Below are 18,391 nucleotides of genomic sequence, written 5' to 3' on the forward strand. Positions count from 1 at the left end.
GAAAGTAGTTCTGAATTCCAAGGGCAAGCTCGTTTGGTCCAATATTTATTCACTTTTGTAGACAAGTGAATAAATATTTATTCTCAATTTATTTAAGCTGTTTCCCAATATTTAATCTCAGCAATTTCTAAGAATGATTAAGTCAATTTTATGATCAATTAACGAATCTGACACTATTCCTCTGTAAGATCATGTCAATTTATTTGGCATACTCATTTAATGGTTTCAATACTTGTACCATTACTCAGTGCGCTTTAGATCCCATGTATATTGATAATACTGAACATTTTATATGGATCTAAAAGAGACGTGTTTTGAGAGGATATAGGCCAAAAAGAAGAGTTGACTTCACTCTTCCATTAGAAAAAATCGAATATTTATCCTTTGTAAAATATTAAGAGTATTTGACAAGAAAGCTCATTTCACCATGCATCTAAGATGAAATAGTAAACCGTGTCGCACCATGTTCTTATAAAAATATTACAATAAAAATTAATTCAAATTCATGCTAGTTAAATGTCTCAAGATAGACTTGTCAACAATGCTTGTGATTATCAATCATTTTATCTATCAATCTTAACTCACTCTAAGCTCAAGCTTCAGTTGGTCTAGAAAATTAACAATCAAATCTAGCTCCCCTGTAGAATTAATATATACCTATTATATTAATTTGCCAATCAACTCGTCAATTTTGACCAAACAAAGTAAATTAATCACATAAACAAGTGAATATGCTAATTTATTATCTTCGATATTATGACGCATGCCTATAATTATCTCAGCTGACCATAAAAACTATTAGTTATCGTCCTGCATCATCTAAATATTCTAAATACACCACTCAAGTCATTTGGAAGGAGGATGCGATCATTATAAATTATATAGGTCTAAAAACTCGGGATACACCAGAGGAGGCTCAAATCCACAATGTTCTCCTAGAACCATGATCACTATGATAATACCCAATTTATAATTATAATATATTTATAATTAGGTGAAAATTTTTAGCCCTACACACAATTTTAAAAGAAAGAAGATTGAAACCATCTCTGAACCTACTAAATATCTTAAATACACCACTCAAGTCATGAACCCAAACTCTATTTTTTGGAAGGTGGATGTGATCATTATAAATTATACGGGTTCAAAAACTCGGAATATAGCGTAGGAGTCTCAAAAGTCAAATCCACAATCTTCTTTTAAAACCATGATCACTATAATAATACTCAATTTATAATTATAATATATTTATAATTAGGTGAAAAATTTCAGCCCCACATGTTATTAAAAAAAAAAAAAACTGAAATCATCTTTGAACATAGCAATACCTTAGAACGTAAGGTAAACCTTTGGCTTGCGCGTGCGGAACCGCGCCGCCCGTCTTTGGTCATCCCCCAATCAACCCGAATTAGAGAGCGGAGGAAGCGAGTCTCTTGGGTCATCGATACATATACTCCGCTTTAAGCTGATTCCACTCCTCCCTGGTTGTACTTTACGCGAAAACGGATCGTAGTCTATTAGAAGAGTAGTGAATTTATCATTCCCTCTATATATTAGTTTTCCCATTGCGCCCCTTTCACACGCGGGGAACTTCGAGATCTATCGTCCCCTCCTGTGCGATTTCCTCGAAGATACCCTCGCCATCGACTTCATACCAATCGACCCACCACCGATACTTCCTCGTTTTCGATCATTCTGTCTAAAACCCTAATTTCTTAGATCGATCCATCGATCGATCGATCCTCTCTTTTTGATACGCTAGGTACGTTTCCTGCCTAATTCTTGCGAAATTTGTTCAATTACCGCTCGAAATCGCTTCTTTTATTTCCTTTCCAGTCTTCTCCTTCGTTTGATTCGACAGAATCGACCAAAGGATGCTCTTCTAAATTATCTCTGGGATCGGAGGGAGGAATTCTTGGAAGCGGTCGTCTAGGGTTTTGCGTTGGGATTGGGAATTTGAGAAATATTTTGTTGTTTTGTTTGCAGAGGCGAGTTATTTAGAATACGTCCACCATGTTTAGTAGGATTTTTGGAAAGCCCAAGGAGCAGGCGAATGCCTTGGCTACCCTCGACAAGTTAAACGAGGTATTATAATATTTTCATCTTCTTTTTATTTGTTTGTCCATTAATTCTTAAATTTTTAAAAGAATATGTTTTTTTGGGATTTTATGGTGAATCTAGTGTCATGTTTTTGGGGACAATATGTGATTCGAAATTGGTTGGCATCTTGCGTAATGGTTTTATCCTGTGAATCAAATTTGATCACCATAGTGTTGGGAGGCCATGATCTGGGGGATTAATTTTTCTTTTTGGTGTCGAGTTTGGAAGTCCTGTTCCTTATACTGGTTGCTTACTCTGAATCTGCAATGGCTATGTATGGGGTGGAGACTGAAAACAAAATCATAATTAAATGTTTTCAGTTATCAATCGGAAAGAATATACACCAATGGGATGCGGAACCTGATTTGTTAAATCTAACCAGCCTTCTTAGGGCTGGGACTCAACCACCTTGGCATGTGAAGAACCATTCCCTGATATTAAACAACTGATAGCACATCTTCAGGATCTTTTTATCTGGAGCATAAGAAGCTATATAAATGATTCTGGCTAATAGCCTAATGCTAGATGTGTGCTCTGATGGCAACAAGCTCCACAAGGGTCTGAACAACTTCCATGTCTTCTTAGAACTCGCATCAGGGAAGAATACCTTGTGAAGTGTCTGCACTTGTATAGAATGCCCTTAGACCTTTTGATAAGGCAAAAAACAAGCACGATGCCTTTAGACCTTTTGACAAGAAAAAAGAAACAAGCACAAGTTATTTATGTTTCCGGGACTATAAAACATCATCTTGCTACATTACCTTTTTTCCAACCCAATATGCGTCATATCTATTGGAGAAAATTGGCTTGGCTTTCTTTTCATGAAATCATGCATGATTATGGAAAATATTCTTTTGAATAAGAAAGATGATGAACTTGATGCTTACAAGGGGCCTAGATTGAGGCCATTGAGTTAGCTAGTGACCGGGAAACAATTTGTTAACATCTTTAAAGCATCTTCTGCATAGATGTTGGGTGCTGATTTGGCCATACTTTAGTTATCATATCCTTCTTATTGATTACTCTTTTCCTATTATTTTGGTTGTCCAAATTTATCACTCTCAATAGCTCCCATATGTCTACAACATGGCTTTCAAACAAGTCTTCATCATATCTAATCACTTTATTTTGGAAGAAACTTCTACTTTTCGAATGGTAGCTCATAATTTGCTAAGAGAATGTACTCTTAGCAACTATGGGACATAACTACGGAATGCCAGTCAACGTGGACGAAAATATTATGTCATAGATAGAGGATATGATTTTCTGTAATGAATTATGATTTTCTACATTGTTTGTGAACATTTGCTAAGAGAATGTACTCTTTCATGAAACTATGGTATGAAAACGATTATGTCAGACAGTCAGAGGAAATTTTGTGAAAATAATCACCTATGAACTTGTTTATTTACCATATTTGCAGTTTTATATGTTAGGTCGGTATAGGTGTCCATGTATACCAATAAAAGGCATTCAATCATCAAATTTCATGCGCATATGTAAGCATTTATTTACATTGATAAACTACTTTGGGATGATTTGTAGGTCATGTGATTATGTCATGCAACTCAAAGTTATAAATATTGCATTATCTGCAAGAATACTTCCTAACTTACTGCTATTCATATATATTAGACACTTGAGATGCTAGAGAAAAAGGAGAAAGTTCTGCTGAAGAAGGTTGCTGCTGAGGTTGAAAGGGCTAAGGAGTTCACCAGAGCAAAGAATAAAAGGGGTATGCTTCTGCATGCTTCTGCTGTCAGTAGTCTATGCATCATTGCACATCTTATGGCACTCATTTATGTTACAGGTGGCATTGTTGGCATAATTTTTCTATATATACTTTTTCATGAGATTGCTGTAGCTTCTGACCCCAACCACTGGCTTACAATATTTTCCACTCTGGCTTCTATGTTTCAGAAACCATGGGTTATTTGTGTACGATGTATTTTATCCATGCACCTGTGAATCACTCTGACTTGCTATTAGTTGGAAATTCACCTGTATATATCACACTTGGTGCCGAAGTTAGGGTGATTACTTCAAGGGTAGGGATTTCTTCAATTTTAGTCTAGTGCCAAAGAGTTGGAAAACCTTGTTATATGGGGTAGAATGATTTGAACTTTTTTTTTTTTTTCTATCTGTGTGCTTTGAACTTATGTCGCATGTTGTGGAGGATTCTTCTTTCTTCTCTCCAGTAAATTGATTCAACATTTTGCATTAAAAAAAATAAAGGATGTAAATAAAGTGAAAGTGTTATGTTCTTCAGATAGTATGGAGAGAATTTGCACAACTGGTTTGAGAGTGGAAAGGCCTTTCCTTGAGAACATGTGAGAGTAATGTGAATGCATCTATTAAGCTCAGCTAGAGCACAGTAATCCTCTATACAGGTTAGAACTTGAGTATATTCAACCATATGGTTGTCTTCAAGCCTTTTGTGGTGTCAAGGTGTTCTAGACTCTTTTATCTATAACAATTTTTTGAGCCTAGCGTATCTTCTCACTTAGAAGATTTAGATATTAATGTATCTTATTTCATGGTTGTTTCAGTTTCACAAAGCCAGTCTTCCAAAATCAAAATTATCCATCCTCCAATTCAACTCTTCTGTTTTTCTTTGATCATTATGAATTCATTCACGATGAGTGAATGGATATTATTTAGCGTATTATCCATTATGTTCTGCTTACTTTTTCTCTCTCTTCAACTACTATGCTTATTATCCTTATTGTTCCTTAAAGTTGATTTAAAAGATGACCATTTTTATCCATCATGAGATTTGGTTTTCATGCCCCTCTCCCCCCTCATGGAGCATTGCGATAGTATGTCTTAGTGGTTTGAATGTGCTATTTGTGGTTCTAGAATCTGGCTTATGCTTCCTGACATTTCAGATCACCTTTTTCTTGACCAAGCATCTAATATTAAAAGTTTTATGTTAAAACTTTTTAACTGTTAGGAGCAACCTTAGATCATTGAAGTCCTCATCTTGTGTTTTCTATAAACTACAAACACCAAATTTAGTCTCAAAGAAAACAACCCTACCAACCATATGCTTGATAATCATTTATAATATTTAGTATTATTATTGATAGAAAACATGACCTTTCTTCTTCTTCTTTTCTTTTTCTTGGAGGGGGAAGGGCACTTCCCCATCCCTATGCCCACACATGAAACCGCTCCCACATTTGCTTCCACTGCCGCTTCTTCTTCTTCTTCTTTCCTTTCCTTTCCTTTTTTCTTTTTTCTTTTTCTTTTTTTCCTTGAGAGAAAAAGGGGGGGGGGGTCAGGGAGAGGGGAAGAGCACTTCTCCATCCCCATTCCCACCCATGAATTCATTCCTACATTTGCTCCCATTTTTGCTCTCATGCTTAAGTAATCATTTTAGGCAGCAGGTCTAAAGGATTTTGTTTGTTTGCTTCAGTCAAAGAGATGTTATTTGTATAGATTTGATTTTCGCATAGATAAGATGGAGCTTGTCAGTGATTAGATTGTCTCCACCCTGTGGTCAAGTTTAGCAACAATAGACAAGGTTCCTTCTAATGTACTCATGACCAGAAGTCCTTGTCGAATATGTTCATGGTTATGGTAGTGGATGGGATACTATCCTAAAAAACATGCAAGTGCAATAGATGCATAGGGGAAGCATTTGGACTGAACATGTAAAGGTTATTCCAATTTCATTGCTACAAGAGTTTCAATTTTGTGATGTACTTCAAGGTGGCAACAAAAGAAAAATGTTTGGTGTTTTCGAAAAGGAAACGTTTATGACTGAAACGAGCTTGGGTTATATATTTAGCTATGGTTTGTTGGATGCATGGATTGGGTGCAAGAATGCATGTGATGTTCAATTTTTCTTTTATATTTTCCATGTTAATTTGATTGGTTTGTTATGTACTCATTAATTTAGTTTTTTTTATTTTTGATCTTTTCTGCTTGTTATGGCATCAGATGCAATATGTGATATGTTCTGGTACTGGTTTTTTTCATATATCTAACCAGTCAACTGAAATATCCATCAATGCAAGAGATCTAAATGATTTTTAAATGATTGTAAGCAAACCATTTGTTCTCGAGTCTCCTGAATATACAATGGATCAGATTGTGGATGTTGTAATTTGAGTTACTTTAAACAAATTCATATCTATTTTGTCTGTGCAGATCTTTGAACTTCTGGAGTTTGCAGATTGTCTGCTTAATTGATTTGTGCCAGTTGCTTGGTGGTTGAATATGAAATAAATTAAGTGAAACATACCAGTTCTACCGTAGCTCCATTTGCATATTTCCCATTTGGCAGTTAGTTCAATCCTTAAATGTTAGAGACCACTAGATTAGCAGCTAGTGACAGGTTTCTTGCAATTGATTAGGAATTTTGTGTTTCATTGATCTGGAATGTTCTGTCAGAAATGGTATAAACAGCAAGGCTGCCCTTTGCTGTTCAGTATAATAGTTTATGGATCATCTCCTAGAAGAATGTCCGAAGGCGTTGTGCACAAGCAAAGATTGAAAAGTGGGAATGAATTCATAGTGCATTTGGAATGGCAATTTTTCCCTGCAGCCATGCAATGCAAATTTTCGTATTTTCATGCTAATCTTGTTTAAACATGTTGAATCCTTATTTTGTTTTTATGTTAGCTGCAATACAATGCTTGAAGAGAAAGAGGCTTTACGAGCAGCAAGTTGAGCAACTTGGGAATTTCCAATTGCGTCTCCATGATCAGGTACAAATTGGAATTAAATATGCTAACAGTGCCCTGAGGTTTGATTGGTTAGTTCTTTTAGTAATTACTTGTACAGTCTCTATTCTAAATGTTTTTTGAGTTGTAATTTTCAGATGATAATGTTGGAAGGCGCAAAAGCTACAACAGAGACTGTTGATGCATTGAGAACTGGAGCATCAGCAATGAAGGCTATGCAGAAAGCAACGTGAGTAAATAGTATTAAATTTCAGTTGTCATAATTTATTACACTTTTGTGAAATTTATGATCCTCTGTTACTATGTAGAGCATGTTTGTGAAATGTGTGCTGTAAGACCTATACAAAATTTATTTTTCCCTAGTCTGTCCATGATTTGTCACACCTTAACTTGCATGGGGGAGAAGACTTTTAAAGTTTTGGATAATAGCATTCAGTAGTTCTCATTTTCTTTTTCCACTGCATGATCCTTGATAGTTGTTTTGCTCCACTCTTGGATTATATATATATATATATATATGGTTAAATTGTTGCCTTTCCTATCTCCGAACATGCTCTGAAGTATAGGTATCATAATGATGACAGTACTATTTTTAAACTCAGGAAGTGAAATTAATACTCATGGATGCCACCTTATTTGATGCAGTAATATTGATGATGTTGACAAGACTATGGATGAAATTAATGAGCAGACAGAGAACATGAAACAAATTCAGGAAGCACTATCTGCTCCACTTGGAGCTGCAGCTGATTTTGATGAAGTACGTATCCTTCTTTTAATTTTGATTTGTTCTTTCTGTTCTATTAATTTGCATGTTGATATTTATTTTTTGTACTTTGCAATGGCAGGATGAATTAGAGGCAGAACTTGAAGAGTTGGAGGGTGCAGAATTGGAGGAACAGCTTCTTCAACCTGCCACGACTGCTCCTGCTGCTCCAGTGCATGTCCCTGCTGGTAGGCAACAGGCTCGGCCTGCTCCACAGAAAAATACAGCTGAAGAAGATGAACTTGCAGCATTACAAGCAGAAATGGCGATGTAGGCAGGTACTTTTTTTTTCAACATATGCCATATGTGTGGGTAAAAACAGTGGAAAGTTGATAATCAATTCTTCTATTATTGCTTGACAGAGCAATCAATTCATGGTGAAAAGATTTTGTGAAGTTTGTGTTGCAATATCAAATTAAGATTTAGATGACTAAGAGAAGTTATATATTTTCCTAGATGAATTCTAGTTATTTACTTGTGTCTGTCAAGAAGACAATTGGTAAATTAATTTGATTGGTTCTTCAGTCTTCTGTCATGCATCCTACATTTTTCATGTTTGATGCTGTTTGTGAAATTTATATAATAGCACATCCAGTAACTCATATGTAATTCCCTTCTATATATATTTTAATGTGAGAATCCACATCTCCGGCTATCTAAGCCTTAGAAGGTCATTTGACTGTTAATATACAAAATTCTTATTTATTTTAACGTGAAGAGTCCACATTTTCCACATTATGAGCCTTCTCTATTTGTTAATATACAAACTTTTGATTCATTAACATGTATCTTGTTCTTTAAGAGAAGAGTCGGGCAAAAGCTTAATCCATTTTCATTAAGATAATGGAAGTGAGATAGGAATTCTTCGACGGTTGAATACCCTAAATCATGACTGCAATATTTCATTTAGCATGTATGGCTGTAGATATTGGCTGATGTCGTAACCACGGTCAAAATGCAAGTGACATGGAAATATAGAGCCCGCCCCTTTCCTTCTTTTCCAAAACCACAATCAAAATCGGCCTGCGTCGGGTAACTGCCATGTGAAAGCGCAAAAATCTATTTTATACCTCATGGATGACGTTTCTATTCTATTAAAAGGTGAGTTAAATTAATATCTTAAACATTATAATCTGTTTATCATTTTGCTGCATTTCTGCAGGTCTTTGATGCTTCAAGTGAGACCGAGGAATGTAAAAAATGATCGTGTACTCCAGTCGGGATGACAAGATTCTCTACCTCAATGGTTTATGTCATCCGGTGTGTATACATTTTCGCAAGATATTATAATGGTGGCTGATATAAAAGATGTTGCTGTCGATGTGTTTTCCCTTTATGATTTCTGAAAGGTGGATCGTTCTTGTAATCACACTTTTCTAAGGCTAACAGTCTAGATTATCGTTCTGTAATGCACATAAAGAATAAGTTATGATTCACAAGAGTATTTGCTGAGAACATAAGACTGCATGGTGGCCATTCTCTGCGCCACCACTGGTAATCATTACTAGTGCCCGAGTTGGAGGCTTTTTGTTTTTCGATCACTGTCATGTGTTTCCTTCTTGCATACAAGCATCGAGTGAGATCCATTACCCTTGCATGGGTGGCAAGGTGTTTAGTTTTTTTACAGTCTGATGAGAAGTAGCAGGTCCATATAATTTTTGCCCGCTCGTTATTTTGTTTTTAAATTGGTTCGGATTTTACAGAGGATTGGAAATGCGGTTGAAAACCTTGATCTTGCCAATTTTCAGGAAAAACCAATGAACAGGGTGGGTGAAACCCCAGAATTGAACCATCTACTTAATAGATTTTCATATGCCAAAGGAAATAATCTTGTGCACTCTTCTTGACCTTCTAAATTGTGCATGGGAAAGGGGAGAAAAACGACTCACTGCAATGGTGGATTCCAAGGTCCATCCCTAGACAAGCGCACAGCACCGGTGGCCATGTTTGGTGTCCAAATATAAGAGGTTGAGAGTGAACGGATTAACTCATCATAAGTGGTTCGGAAGCCCCTATCAAAACCCCAGACGGTTGGTGGGCGAGAGAAGCCCTTAGTAATTTCGAACTTCTCTTAATAAAGAAAAAAGAGTCGAATTTCTCCATGCTATATTTAAAAAATTTATATATTTTTCAAAAGTGAAGTATATCCTTTTTCAGATTCTCTGTCATTTTTTATGTCAAAAATACCTGCTCGCTTTTCCTGTAATACATAATTTATCTCTTAAAACTTTTCTCTCTATATAATAATCATTCCTGCGAACGAGTCTCCCCTACCTAAAATTCCTCTCAGCTGAAATCCATAATTTCGTAACCCCTTTAAAAATATGGAAAGAAAAAAGAAACTAATAAACCAAAACAATCGTTATTTGTTCATAGTTAATTTTAAGCTAATTTCAAAAAAATTCAATCCGATGAAAGCATTGGAAATTTTGTGCTATATTTGCTATTTAATATATTACAGAATTTGTATAAATATAATATTTGTAAATAAAAGTATTGCTTGTGCCCGACTGCTGAGAGTGAGATGTTTTAAATAGTCCCAGCCCGAAGCCTGGCCCGAAACGAGGGTGTGGATCAGGCCCTTAGCCACCCAGGCCCAGGCGTTACCCGGGAGTGCGGAGAATAGCAGCGTCCATTGCTTACTTTCTCCTCCCGAGATTCCCCTCCTTGAATTCTCGCTCCTGCAATAAGGAAATCGACCGAGGTTTCTCTGTCTCTCAACCGCCATTATTCGTGGAAGCAAATTTCGCTTGCTCGCATAGTCTCGGACTCTATTCTCTGTTGGGGTCTCGCTGCGGGGTTCCCCCCTCTCCGGATTCGATCCGAATCGCCCGATGCAGAAGACAGCGCAGGCCTGGTTCTCTGGGGGGCCGAGCAGCCGCGACCAGCAGAGCTCCTCCTCCCTCCTCGCCGACTGGAACTCCTACGCCGCCTCCAGATCCGCCGAGGAGGACGCCTCCTCCGCCATCGGCTTCGATATCGAGTCCGCCGTCAGAACCGCCAACGATAAGGTCACCGGAACCTTCAACGTGTAAGAAAAGGCCACTCTCTTCGATCATCTTCATCGTTTTCGGTTCTTATTGCAATCATTTTCTTGTGTTCTTTCCTTCTGTTGTTCCTTTGTTTTCTTGGACGGTTCTTGGAAATATTAGGGTTCGGGTTTAAAACTTGTGAGATACAGCGTCATGCTGGTTCAGCCTTAACTGTGGATCAGATTTTGGAGTAGGTGCCTTCAAACAAGAACCGAACTATAACAATTTGATGAGGGGATGGCAAAAGGATCACAGATATTTGTTATGATTCATTATATCGAAGTTGATTATGTGGAAGAACGAAGACATAGATGAGTTTTGGCCCTTTTGGAATACAAAGAGGATATATTGCAAAGTTACATTGCTGAGGTGGATGTTGGTTAATTTACGTTGGATAGAATTAGGTAAAATTGAAGCTGCCATATACAAGTGTTAGATTTACAACAACTGAAAACAAAGTACCAGAAAATTGCTTAAGGTGGTATTGACATGTGGAATAAAAATTGCAGGAGGTTGGAGAAGAAGCATTTAATATGTGAGGGTGAATCAGAAAAGGTTAGTGTGTCAGGATGGAAGTGGGAAAGCATGTTAACTGATTTATGTCAATAGATAGGATAATCTCAATAGCAATGCGTGGTAAAGCTGACAATAAAAGAAATACGGATGAGATCATAGTTATGGTCATACTAAAGAAATATGGATGAGATTGACTTATTGTGGTTCACAATCCACAATTTGCGAGACCAGATGATATTTGCTTTGCTATGATACCCAGGGCTACTATTTTTATTTCTGTACATTCATCTTTCATGTGTCAGTACCTTAACAATTGACGGCCTTTTCAGTAAAGTTCGAAAAACATCTAGTACCTTAGGATTCATTACGAAATCCTTATGAATTGTTTATATAGGTAAATGAACGCAACTTGAGGTAATCACATCTATAGAGAGCTTTTGCCTTTGTACATTTCAGATTGTATTTCCATAAAATGAGGAAGTTTGAGCTTGAATGTAGGATGTATAGCCCAATAATATCTGAGAATATGAATTCTTTTTCAAAAATGGCTGGCCATTAACCATTGTTACTATCACTTCAGGCATTGTTTGCCCAAATCAATCTGATGTGGTAGGATTCAGGTTCAAATAATGCTCAGATAAATATTAATAATGTAAAATAAATGTTACCATGAAATAAGATTTTCATATTTTGGTTGTTTTGATGGCAAGAAGTGCGAAGGAAAATAAATAGAATAATGAGTTGGAATGGGCTCTAGCATGCGATCAGGCTCTTGATGGCTATGATATCTTAAGTTGTCATAATATGCCAACCTATCACTATCACAACTATGGAACATGATAAGTAAATCCTTCTACATAGTACGCCGTCATGGGGTATATAAGACTGTAACATAAATTAGTGGATTTTACTAAGACAGTAGTTCGATCATGATTTCTGAAATCATATGACAACTTTAAAACTCAAATTATTAGCCCGCTTAAATAGCCTTAAAGATGAATCAGCAAAGAAAATAAAGTTAACAAAATTAATAGAATTAGAAATCCCTTTACCACCATTAATCTCTTCACTCTCTAATACCCTTGAGGGGGTATCAATATGCATTTTTTTTCCTGGTTCTTTTTTTCCCTTACAAGGTTGCAGGTGCTATTGGATTTAAACCAAATTCCCAAAAATTCATAATTCTGCAATCTTTTGTTAAGTTATGTATTTGATTTTCTAAAATTTGAAACTTTAGAGAACGGATGTCGATATCATTCTCACATTTTTTATCAGATCTAAGTATTTTTAAGATGAGTTACTTAGTATCTAATTCCTTTTTTGCAATAACCATGTCTTAGATATTGTCCATTGGCACCAGCTTTGGTACAATGCGCCAATGTAATGTATGTGTTGTTGCTTGTTGACGTGATATTGATCAAGTACCAAGTGATCTACCCCATAGCCTATAAAAGATTTACTATAATAAACTTAATGTTAGTTTTATATTAAATAAAGTTTCATTGTTTCAGAATTCTTGCTTACCACAACCCTTAAGGCTTGCCGCAACTATTTGGAATTAAAATCATTATTTTTCAATCATTCACCTTTTCAAAGCCTTTCCCATAATTTTAATCATTTAGCATAGGCATGCCCTTCTCTTTCTAGAATCTTTGACATAGGTTTGGAAACTGCTTCTTATTAGGGCCTCATTAGATTTTTTTGCATGCTGTTTCTATTCAGCCATTTCTCTATCACTTGCCTCCATTGATATAATATCTGCGCATCATTTAGTATACTTGTTACTCTTAACATTGCTAGCTTATCAAGTCTCAAGTGATATAACTTCCATGTGTCCTTTAAAATACTTTATCCTCATTATAACCTTGCTATTTCACCAAACATATATCTCGGCATTTTCATTTCTGCCACTTGCATCTTTACTACTCTACTTTACTATCTGTTGTAGTTTTATATACTTCTCTCATAAAGAGAAGGAATGTGTTGATGACCTAACACTTAAAAAGCATTCCACATCATTCATCTACTTCTAACTCAATAAGATATGGATTCATCTACCCACTTATTCTTTTGTAAATAATTCCTGGAAATGAAAATAATCATACACATTGGGCCCTTATTTGCATCCCCATTATGCTGAAACTACGTCACGTATACGCTATTATCTGCTCTTTTAGCTTTAAGCCCTTATTTTAGTTCAGAGTTTAACCTTCCCATTGGTTAAAGTTGTTCTTACATTGTGGCACATCTTTGTAGATATTATCAATAAGCTCATTGATGACTACTGTGAAGAGGAATGGTTATGGTGCTGACAATTAGTGTAAGCCCAGGGTGGTTAATCCTTCCTTTGCATCAAGAGAGAGAGAGAGAGAGAGAGAGAGAGAGAGAGAAGTAGTGTAAGCCCATCATGACTAGAAAACTAACCAGGCTTGTGATTGCTAGTCTTGTTGCTTGCAAGTTGCAACTGTTTTAACATTTTGGTTCTCAATGATTGGAACATACCATTTACTCAGACCTTATTTTTCTTAATGCCCCTGAAATTCTCTCAGTACTCTTACATATCTTTTCTCAGTCAATAGAGACCATTTGTAAACTGTATTTATTCTGTATGTATATTCAAGGTTTCATTAGCATGTAAATAATTTTGTTCCCTCGGATTGTTGTCATTTTTCTAAGTCTTTTTTGTTTCCCATAACTTTCAGATTATTGCCTAAATTGAAATGTGCATGTGTACATGTTTTATTGTTTATTGTATTTATAAATTTTTTTATATCTCCATACATGCATATGCATCATGGAAACATTAATGACAAAAACAATTAATAACAGGCATATTAGTTTTTGTGCCTAGAACTGCATGCTAATTATTACAGTTTATAGTAAAGGAGCACCTAAGAAGTGGTATTGGAGAGAGGTCCACAGACATTTCAAAGCAGGTGTAATCTTCTCGCTAGAGATTTGTAGCTACTAAGCTCCAATCAGAACATTGGTTTACAGACATCTTTCTGCAGCTAGTGGTTTATTCTTAATTGTAAAGCAATTATCAATATTTAAAGTTAAGCTAGAGAATATTCTTGATTACTTGATTGATATCATAGCATTAATCCTGGCAGCAACTAAGTAGGTTTCTTGAGCTAGGCATGCTCTTTCACTAATGAGAGTGTTACTGAAAAAGTAGAGATGACATTTCTTGTTTGTGGCGCAAGTTTTTTTTTTGTCCAATTATAAAGAGTAAACTATTTAATGATACTAATTTGCAATTCTTTTATCTATTCTGCAAATCAACAATTAAATTTGATATTTGTTCGGTTGATATTTCTCAGGTTTTCCAAAGGTGTTAGAGAATTACCTGGAAGTTTTCAGTCTGCTACTAGCAATGTACCATCTGGAAAGTCTCTTATATACTTTGGACTGCTCCTTGCCAGTGGCATTTTTCTTGTTTTTATTGCATTCACCATGTTCCTTCCAGTCATGGTGCTGATGCCCCAGAAATTTGCTATCTGTTTCACACTTGGGTGTGCCTTTATTATTGGATCATTCTTTGCTCTTAAAGGTCCTAAGAATCAGCTTGCTCACATGGCTTCAAAAGAGGTATGAAATTACTAGAGATGCTCTTTTTGTTAGTTGTGTGCCACTTCTCTTCCATACCTTCTGCTTAAAGAAAAGAAAGATGAGTACATCACATATACAAAAAAAGGTGGTATGGTTTAGTTGACTTGGAATAAGCTTGGCTATGGTGAAATTCGTATTTGTTCTTTATTTACTATATTAACTGTGTAGTAACAGGACAAAATTTTTAATTTATTTTCTTTTATGAATCATAGAGTAGTTTTAGCTTTTAGGTTAAACAACATTGTAAATGCTACAATGGAGTTTCTTGTTCCAGATTTAGGAATGTGAAATGGATGAAGTATCAATGGTAGGATTTGTTTCATGTCTTGGTGATGGATTCTCTCTTTGTTAGGAAGAATCTGGGGATTTTTCGCTCCAGTTGATTTTAGTTTAACTTTTATTCCTGTATGTATTTACAAAACTAACAAGTTTCAAATTGGTTTGGTTTTAATTTGGTCAACCTGTACTTGACCCAGTCTGGCCCCACTTCAAAACCCCATGGTAAGAACCTGTATTTTTTGGATTCATAGTCTTAAACCTAACACAGTTCTAAACTCAGTCATTTTTTCCAGGAATAGACCTGGTTCCTGAAAATGGTTCTGTCATCCATAGCCTGATTTTTTTCCCCTGTCTAACTGGGTTAGTCAGATGGTTAGGACAAAATTTTCCCTCCCCTAAGATAGAGCAATACCTGAATATCTGTCTTTCATGGATGTTTGCTGTGCTTTTTTTATGAAACTGACTCCAATTTTCTTCCTTAAACTAGGTTATTACATAAAAATGTTAATGCATTTTGTTGGGCAACTTGAATCAGCCTGCCTGAAGAGCACCCTATTTTCTGACTTCCATGTTTACAATCCTAGTTGCAGATGTATTTAAATAAGGCAACAAACACCAAATCCTTTTCGATCGATCACTACATCTTCCCTTGGATTTGATCTTCATAACATTCTTGCTCAACTTAGTCATCCATTACAACCAAATAGGCTTGCCCTACTGATAATTGCCATGGAAGTTATACAAAACAAAAAGCCCTTTTCTGGCAAGGGCATTATTCTACTCCACTCTCATTGATCACTAGCACCTGCAAAATTATGCGGTTGGCCATAAATCTTGTACTAATAGCATCTGAGCTGCCATTTCTTACCATAAATATTGTTAATCCATAGCTGTCCTCTTCGGTGTTATAAATGTTGCCGTTGAATGGTGCTTGGTCTGGAATATAATGATTTTCGGGCAAGAGCTAAATATTACTTGAGTAGAGGCTTGTGCTCTCTGTCTCCATGCCTTCATACATCTGCTAGATGCACGGCAGTTACTAAAGTGGATAATCACTTTGAGATCAAGAAAGATAATTTGTGGTTCTATTTGAAAAATTAACTCTGATCCAAGGCACGGCAAACCGATACGGGAGGGGTACCGGTTGGCGACTAGTTTAGTATGGTATAGGTCCGTACCATGCCATTTCGAGGTGTACCAACATAGGGAGAGCCAAAGAGGGAGGGGGGAGCGGTAGAAAAGAAGAGAGGAAGAGAGAGAGAGAGAGAGAGAGAGAGAGTGAGAGGGGAGGGAGACTTGAAACCCTAACCCAACCCGAGAGAGGGAGGGACTTACTATGGAGCATTGTGAGCGGCGGCGGGCGAGGAGGGAGGGAGGGCAATGTTCGCGAGGGGGTGGGGGGTGTGCGCCCGAGCCCGAGCGGGGGAAGGAGGGGTGGAATAAATCACGAGCTGTTTCGTTTAGTAAAAGCGGGTAGTTTAATAGCCAAACCGTGCAAGGGATTTAATAGCTGGGGGAGCCGTTTCATTTTAAAAAAGCTTGAATCGTGTCGGTTGCTGATTGGTCCGGTTTGGTGTGGTTTGGCAAATCATGCTCTGCTCTATTTGCTGCTACTGAGGTTTATCCATGTGGCTTAAAATTTAAAAACATGGAGTGTAAGTTGAATGCGAACATTGGATAAAGTTCTATTTTTTCTGACCACCATTGTCCAACATGAAGCCATTTCAGTTGCCCTTTACTGCTTGGTCACTGGTATCTCAGTTAAAAGGTCTATCAAGCATTGATATGAGATTTGCTTTGCATTTTTATATGTTTTCACTAAAATTTGTGGTAAGAATAATAATTTATGCCAATATGGGCTTCTGTGTTTGTCACAGAGACTACCTTTCACACTGGGATTTGTTGGAAGCATGGTGGGGACCATTTATGTGTCTATGGTGCTTCATAGCTACATCCTCTCTGTTTTCTTCTCTGTACTTCAGGTAATGATCCTTGTGATCTTAACTCTAGTTGCATTTTCTTCTTCTTTTATTTCTCTGAGTTGCTGGTAAATATTGGACCTATTGCTGGCAGGATATGCATATGACATTATTATTTTATTTAACTGTCTTTTATTTTCTTCCTCCTTTTCCCTAAATATTTGCTGTTTTGCTATTGTTCTCACACGTACAATAATATTAGCAAGATATAGCTGGTTTAATACATTTTCATCACGATGGTGCTTAATAACATCGCCAATTATAATCTGCAGACCTGAACCCCTTTCCTTTGTTGTAATTTTTATTTTGTCTAGATCATCTTAGTTGATAGCAAATATCTGTGTTGTCTAAATGATTAAAATAAATATTTCAAATGTAAAGAACATCAACATAACCTCTTCAGAGCTGACAGAAAAATTAATTGCACTTTTTTTTTGGGTTCTGGCCTAGGTCCTTGCGCTTGCATATTATGCTATTTCATATTTTCCTGGAGGATCTGCCGGAATGAAGTTTCTGTCATCAGCTCTTACATCGTCAATACTAAGGTGCTTTGGCAGGTGATGCGGTGAGGTGTCAGTTTCGCTTCCCGTAGGAGGGCGGGAGGTTTCCTTTGTTTCGAGGGACTTCCTGTAACAGCATCCGCACTAACGTTCTATCTTTTTGGTGCTTGAACATCAACAGTATTGAGCTTGTAGCGTGTGATGGATTCAAGTTGGACAAATGTTAACTCCTTATCAAGAGAGAGAGAGAGAGAGAGAGAGAGAGAGACTTTTGTTGGATATAAAGGATTTTAAGAGCTAAGTTCTCATAATAATTTTAACTCATTATCCTTCCCTGTAAATTTTTAAGCAAATATGCCTTCAAGGTGCAAGCCAGATTGGTCCCTTCTGATACTGCTGCACAAATTTCTTTCCAAAAGATTAAAAAAAAATGACCTATGTTGTGGTTTGCGGAACTGGTTTTCTTGCACGGTTTCGTATCATTCAATAATCATTGGATTCCATATTGAAATTGGTGGTCACAAATGCTCATTCTTCTTTGTTGGTAAGCCGACATTTGTCTTCCGTGAACCTGCAGTGGAGTTGCTTCCCGTGCTGTGTTAGACGACTTGATTATATCGTGGATATTGTGAGAGGCTATTTTCTTGTGTCTCTGTTTCGAAAACGGTGCACACAGAAATCCAAGAGTTAGGATGCTACAAAAAATTCTCGCATGCTGTGCGAGACTAGGTGGCAGAAGCCAAGGCAAGAAATAGGTAATTTTTCGGACATTACTCCACAGGAGAGCCTGGGAACCGTTTCCATGCATGCAGTCTTTGGTTTCTGTAGTTTGGAGTGTTTTGAAATCTGTACAAGGTGCAATGGAATGATCAAGGTTGTGAAAGAAGATTAATCATTCTTTTGCATGAAAAATCCA

The 18,391-nt window shown here is 36.7% G+C and overlaps 2 protein-coding genes across 2 annotated transcripts; both read left to right on the top strand.

The window, feature by feature from the left end:
- Positions 1-1,567: 1,567 nt before the first annotated feature.
- LOC103702367 (vacuolar protein sorting-associated protein 32 homolog 2) lies at positions 1,568-9,092 on the top strand. Its single transcript, XM_039127949.1, has 8 exons — positions 1,568-1,762; positions 1,987-2,085; positions 3,736-3,835; positions 6,730-6,815; positions 6,929-7,020; positions 7,437-7,551; positions 7,640-7,835; positions 8,720-9,092. Exons 2-7 carry the CDS (start codon positions 2,014-2,016, stop codon positions 7,829-7,831), a joined length of 657 nt encoding a protein of 218 aa, XP_038983877.1. The 5' UTR covers positions 1,568-1,762; positions 1,987-2,013; the 3' UTR covers positions 7,832-7,835; positions 8,720-9,092.
- A 1,047-nt stretch (positions 9,093-10,139) lies between these two features.
- On the top strand, positions 10,140-17,866 carry LOC103702366 (protein transport protein SFT2). Its single transcript, XM_008784772.4, has 4 exons — positions 10,140-10,588; positions 14,429-14,696; positions 16,874-16,978; positions 17,426-17,866. Exons 1-4 carry the CDS (start codon positions 10,392-10,394, stop codon positions 17,534-17,536), a joined length of 681 nt encoding a protein of 226 aa, XP_008782994.1. The 5' UTR covers positions 10,140-10,391; the 3' UTR covers positions 17,537-17,866.
- Positions 17,867-18,391: the final 525 nt, after the last annotated feature.

Source organism: Phoenix dactylifera, chromosome 7 (genome assembly GCF_009389715.1).
Source record: "Phoenix dactylifera cultivar Barhee BC4 chromosome 7, palm_55x_up_171113_PBpolish2nd_filt_p, whole genome shotgun sequence".
NCBI classification, from domain to species: domain Eukaryota; kingdom Viridiplantae; phylum Streptophyta; class Magnoliopsida; order Arecales; family Arecaceae; genus Phoenix; species Phoenix dactylifera.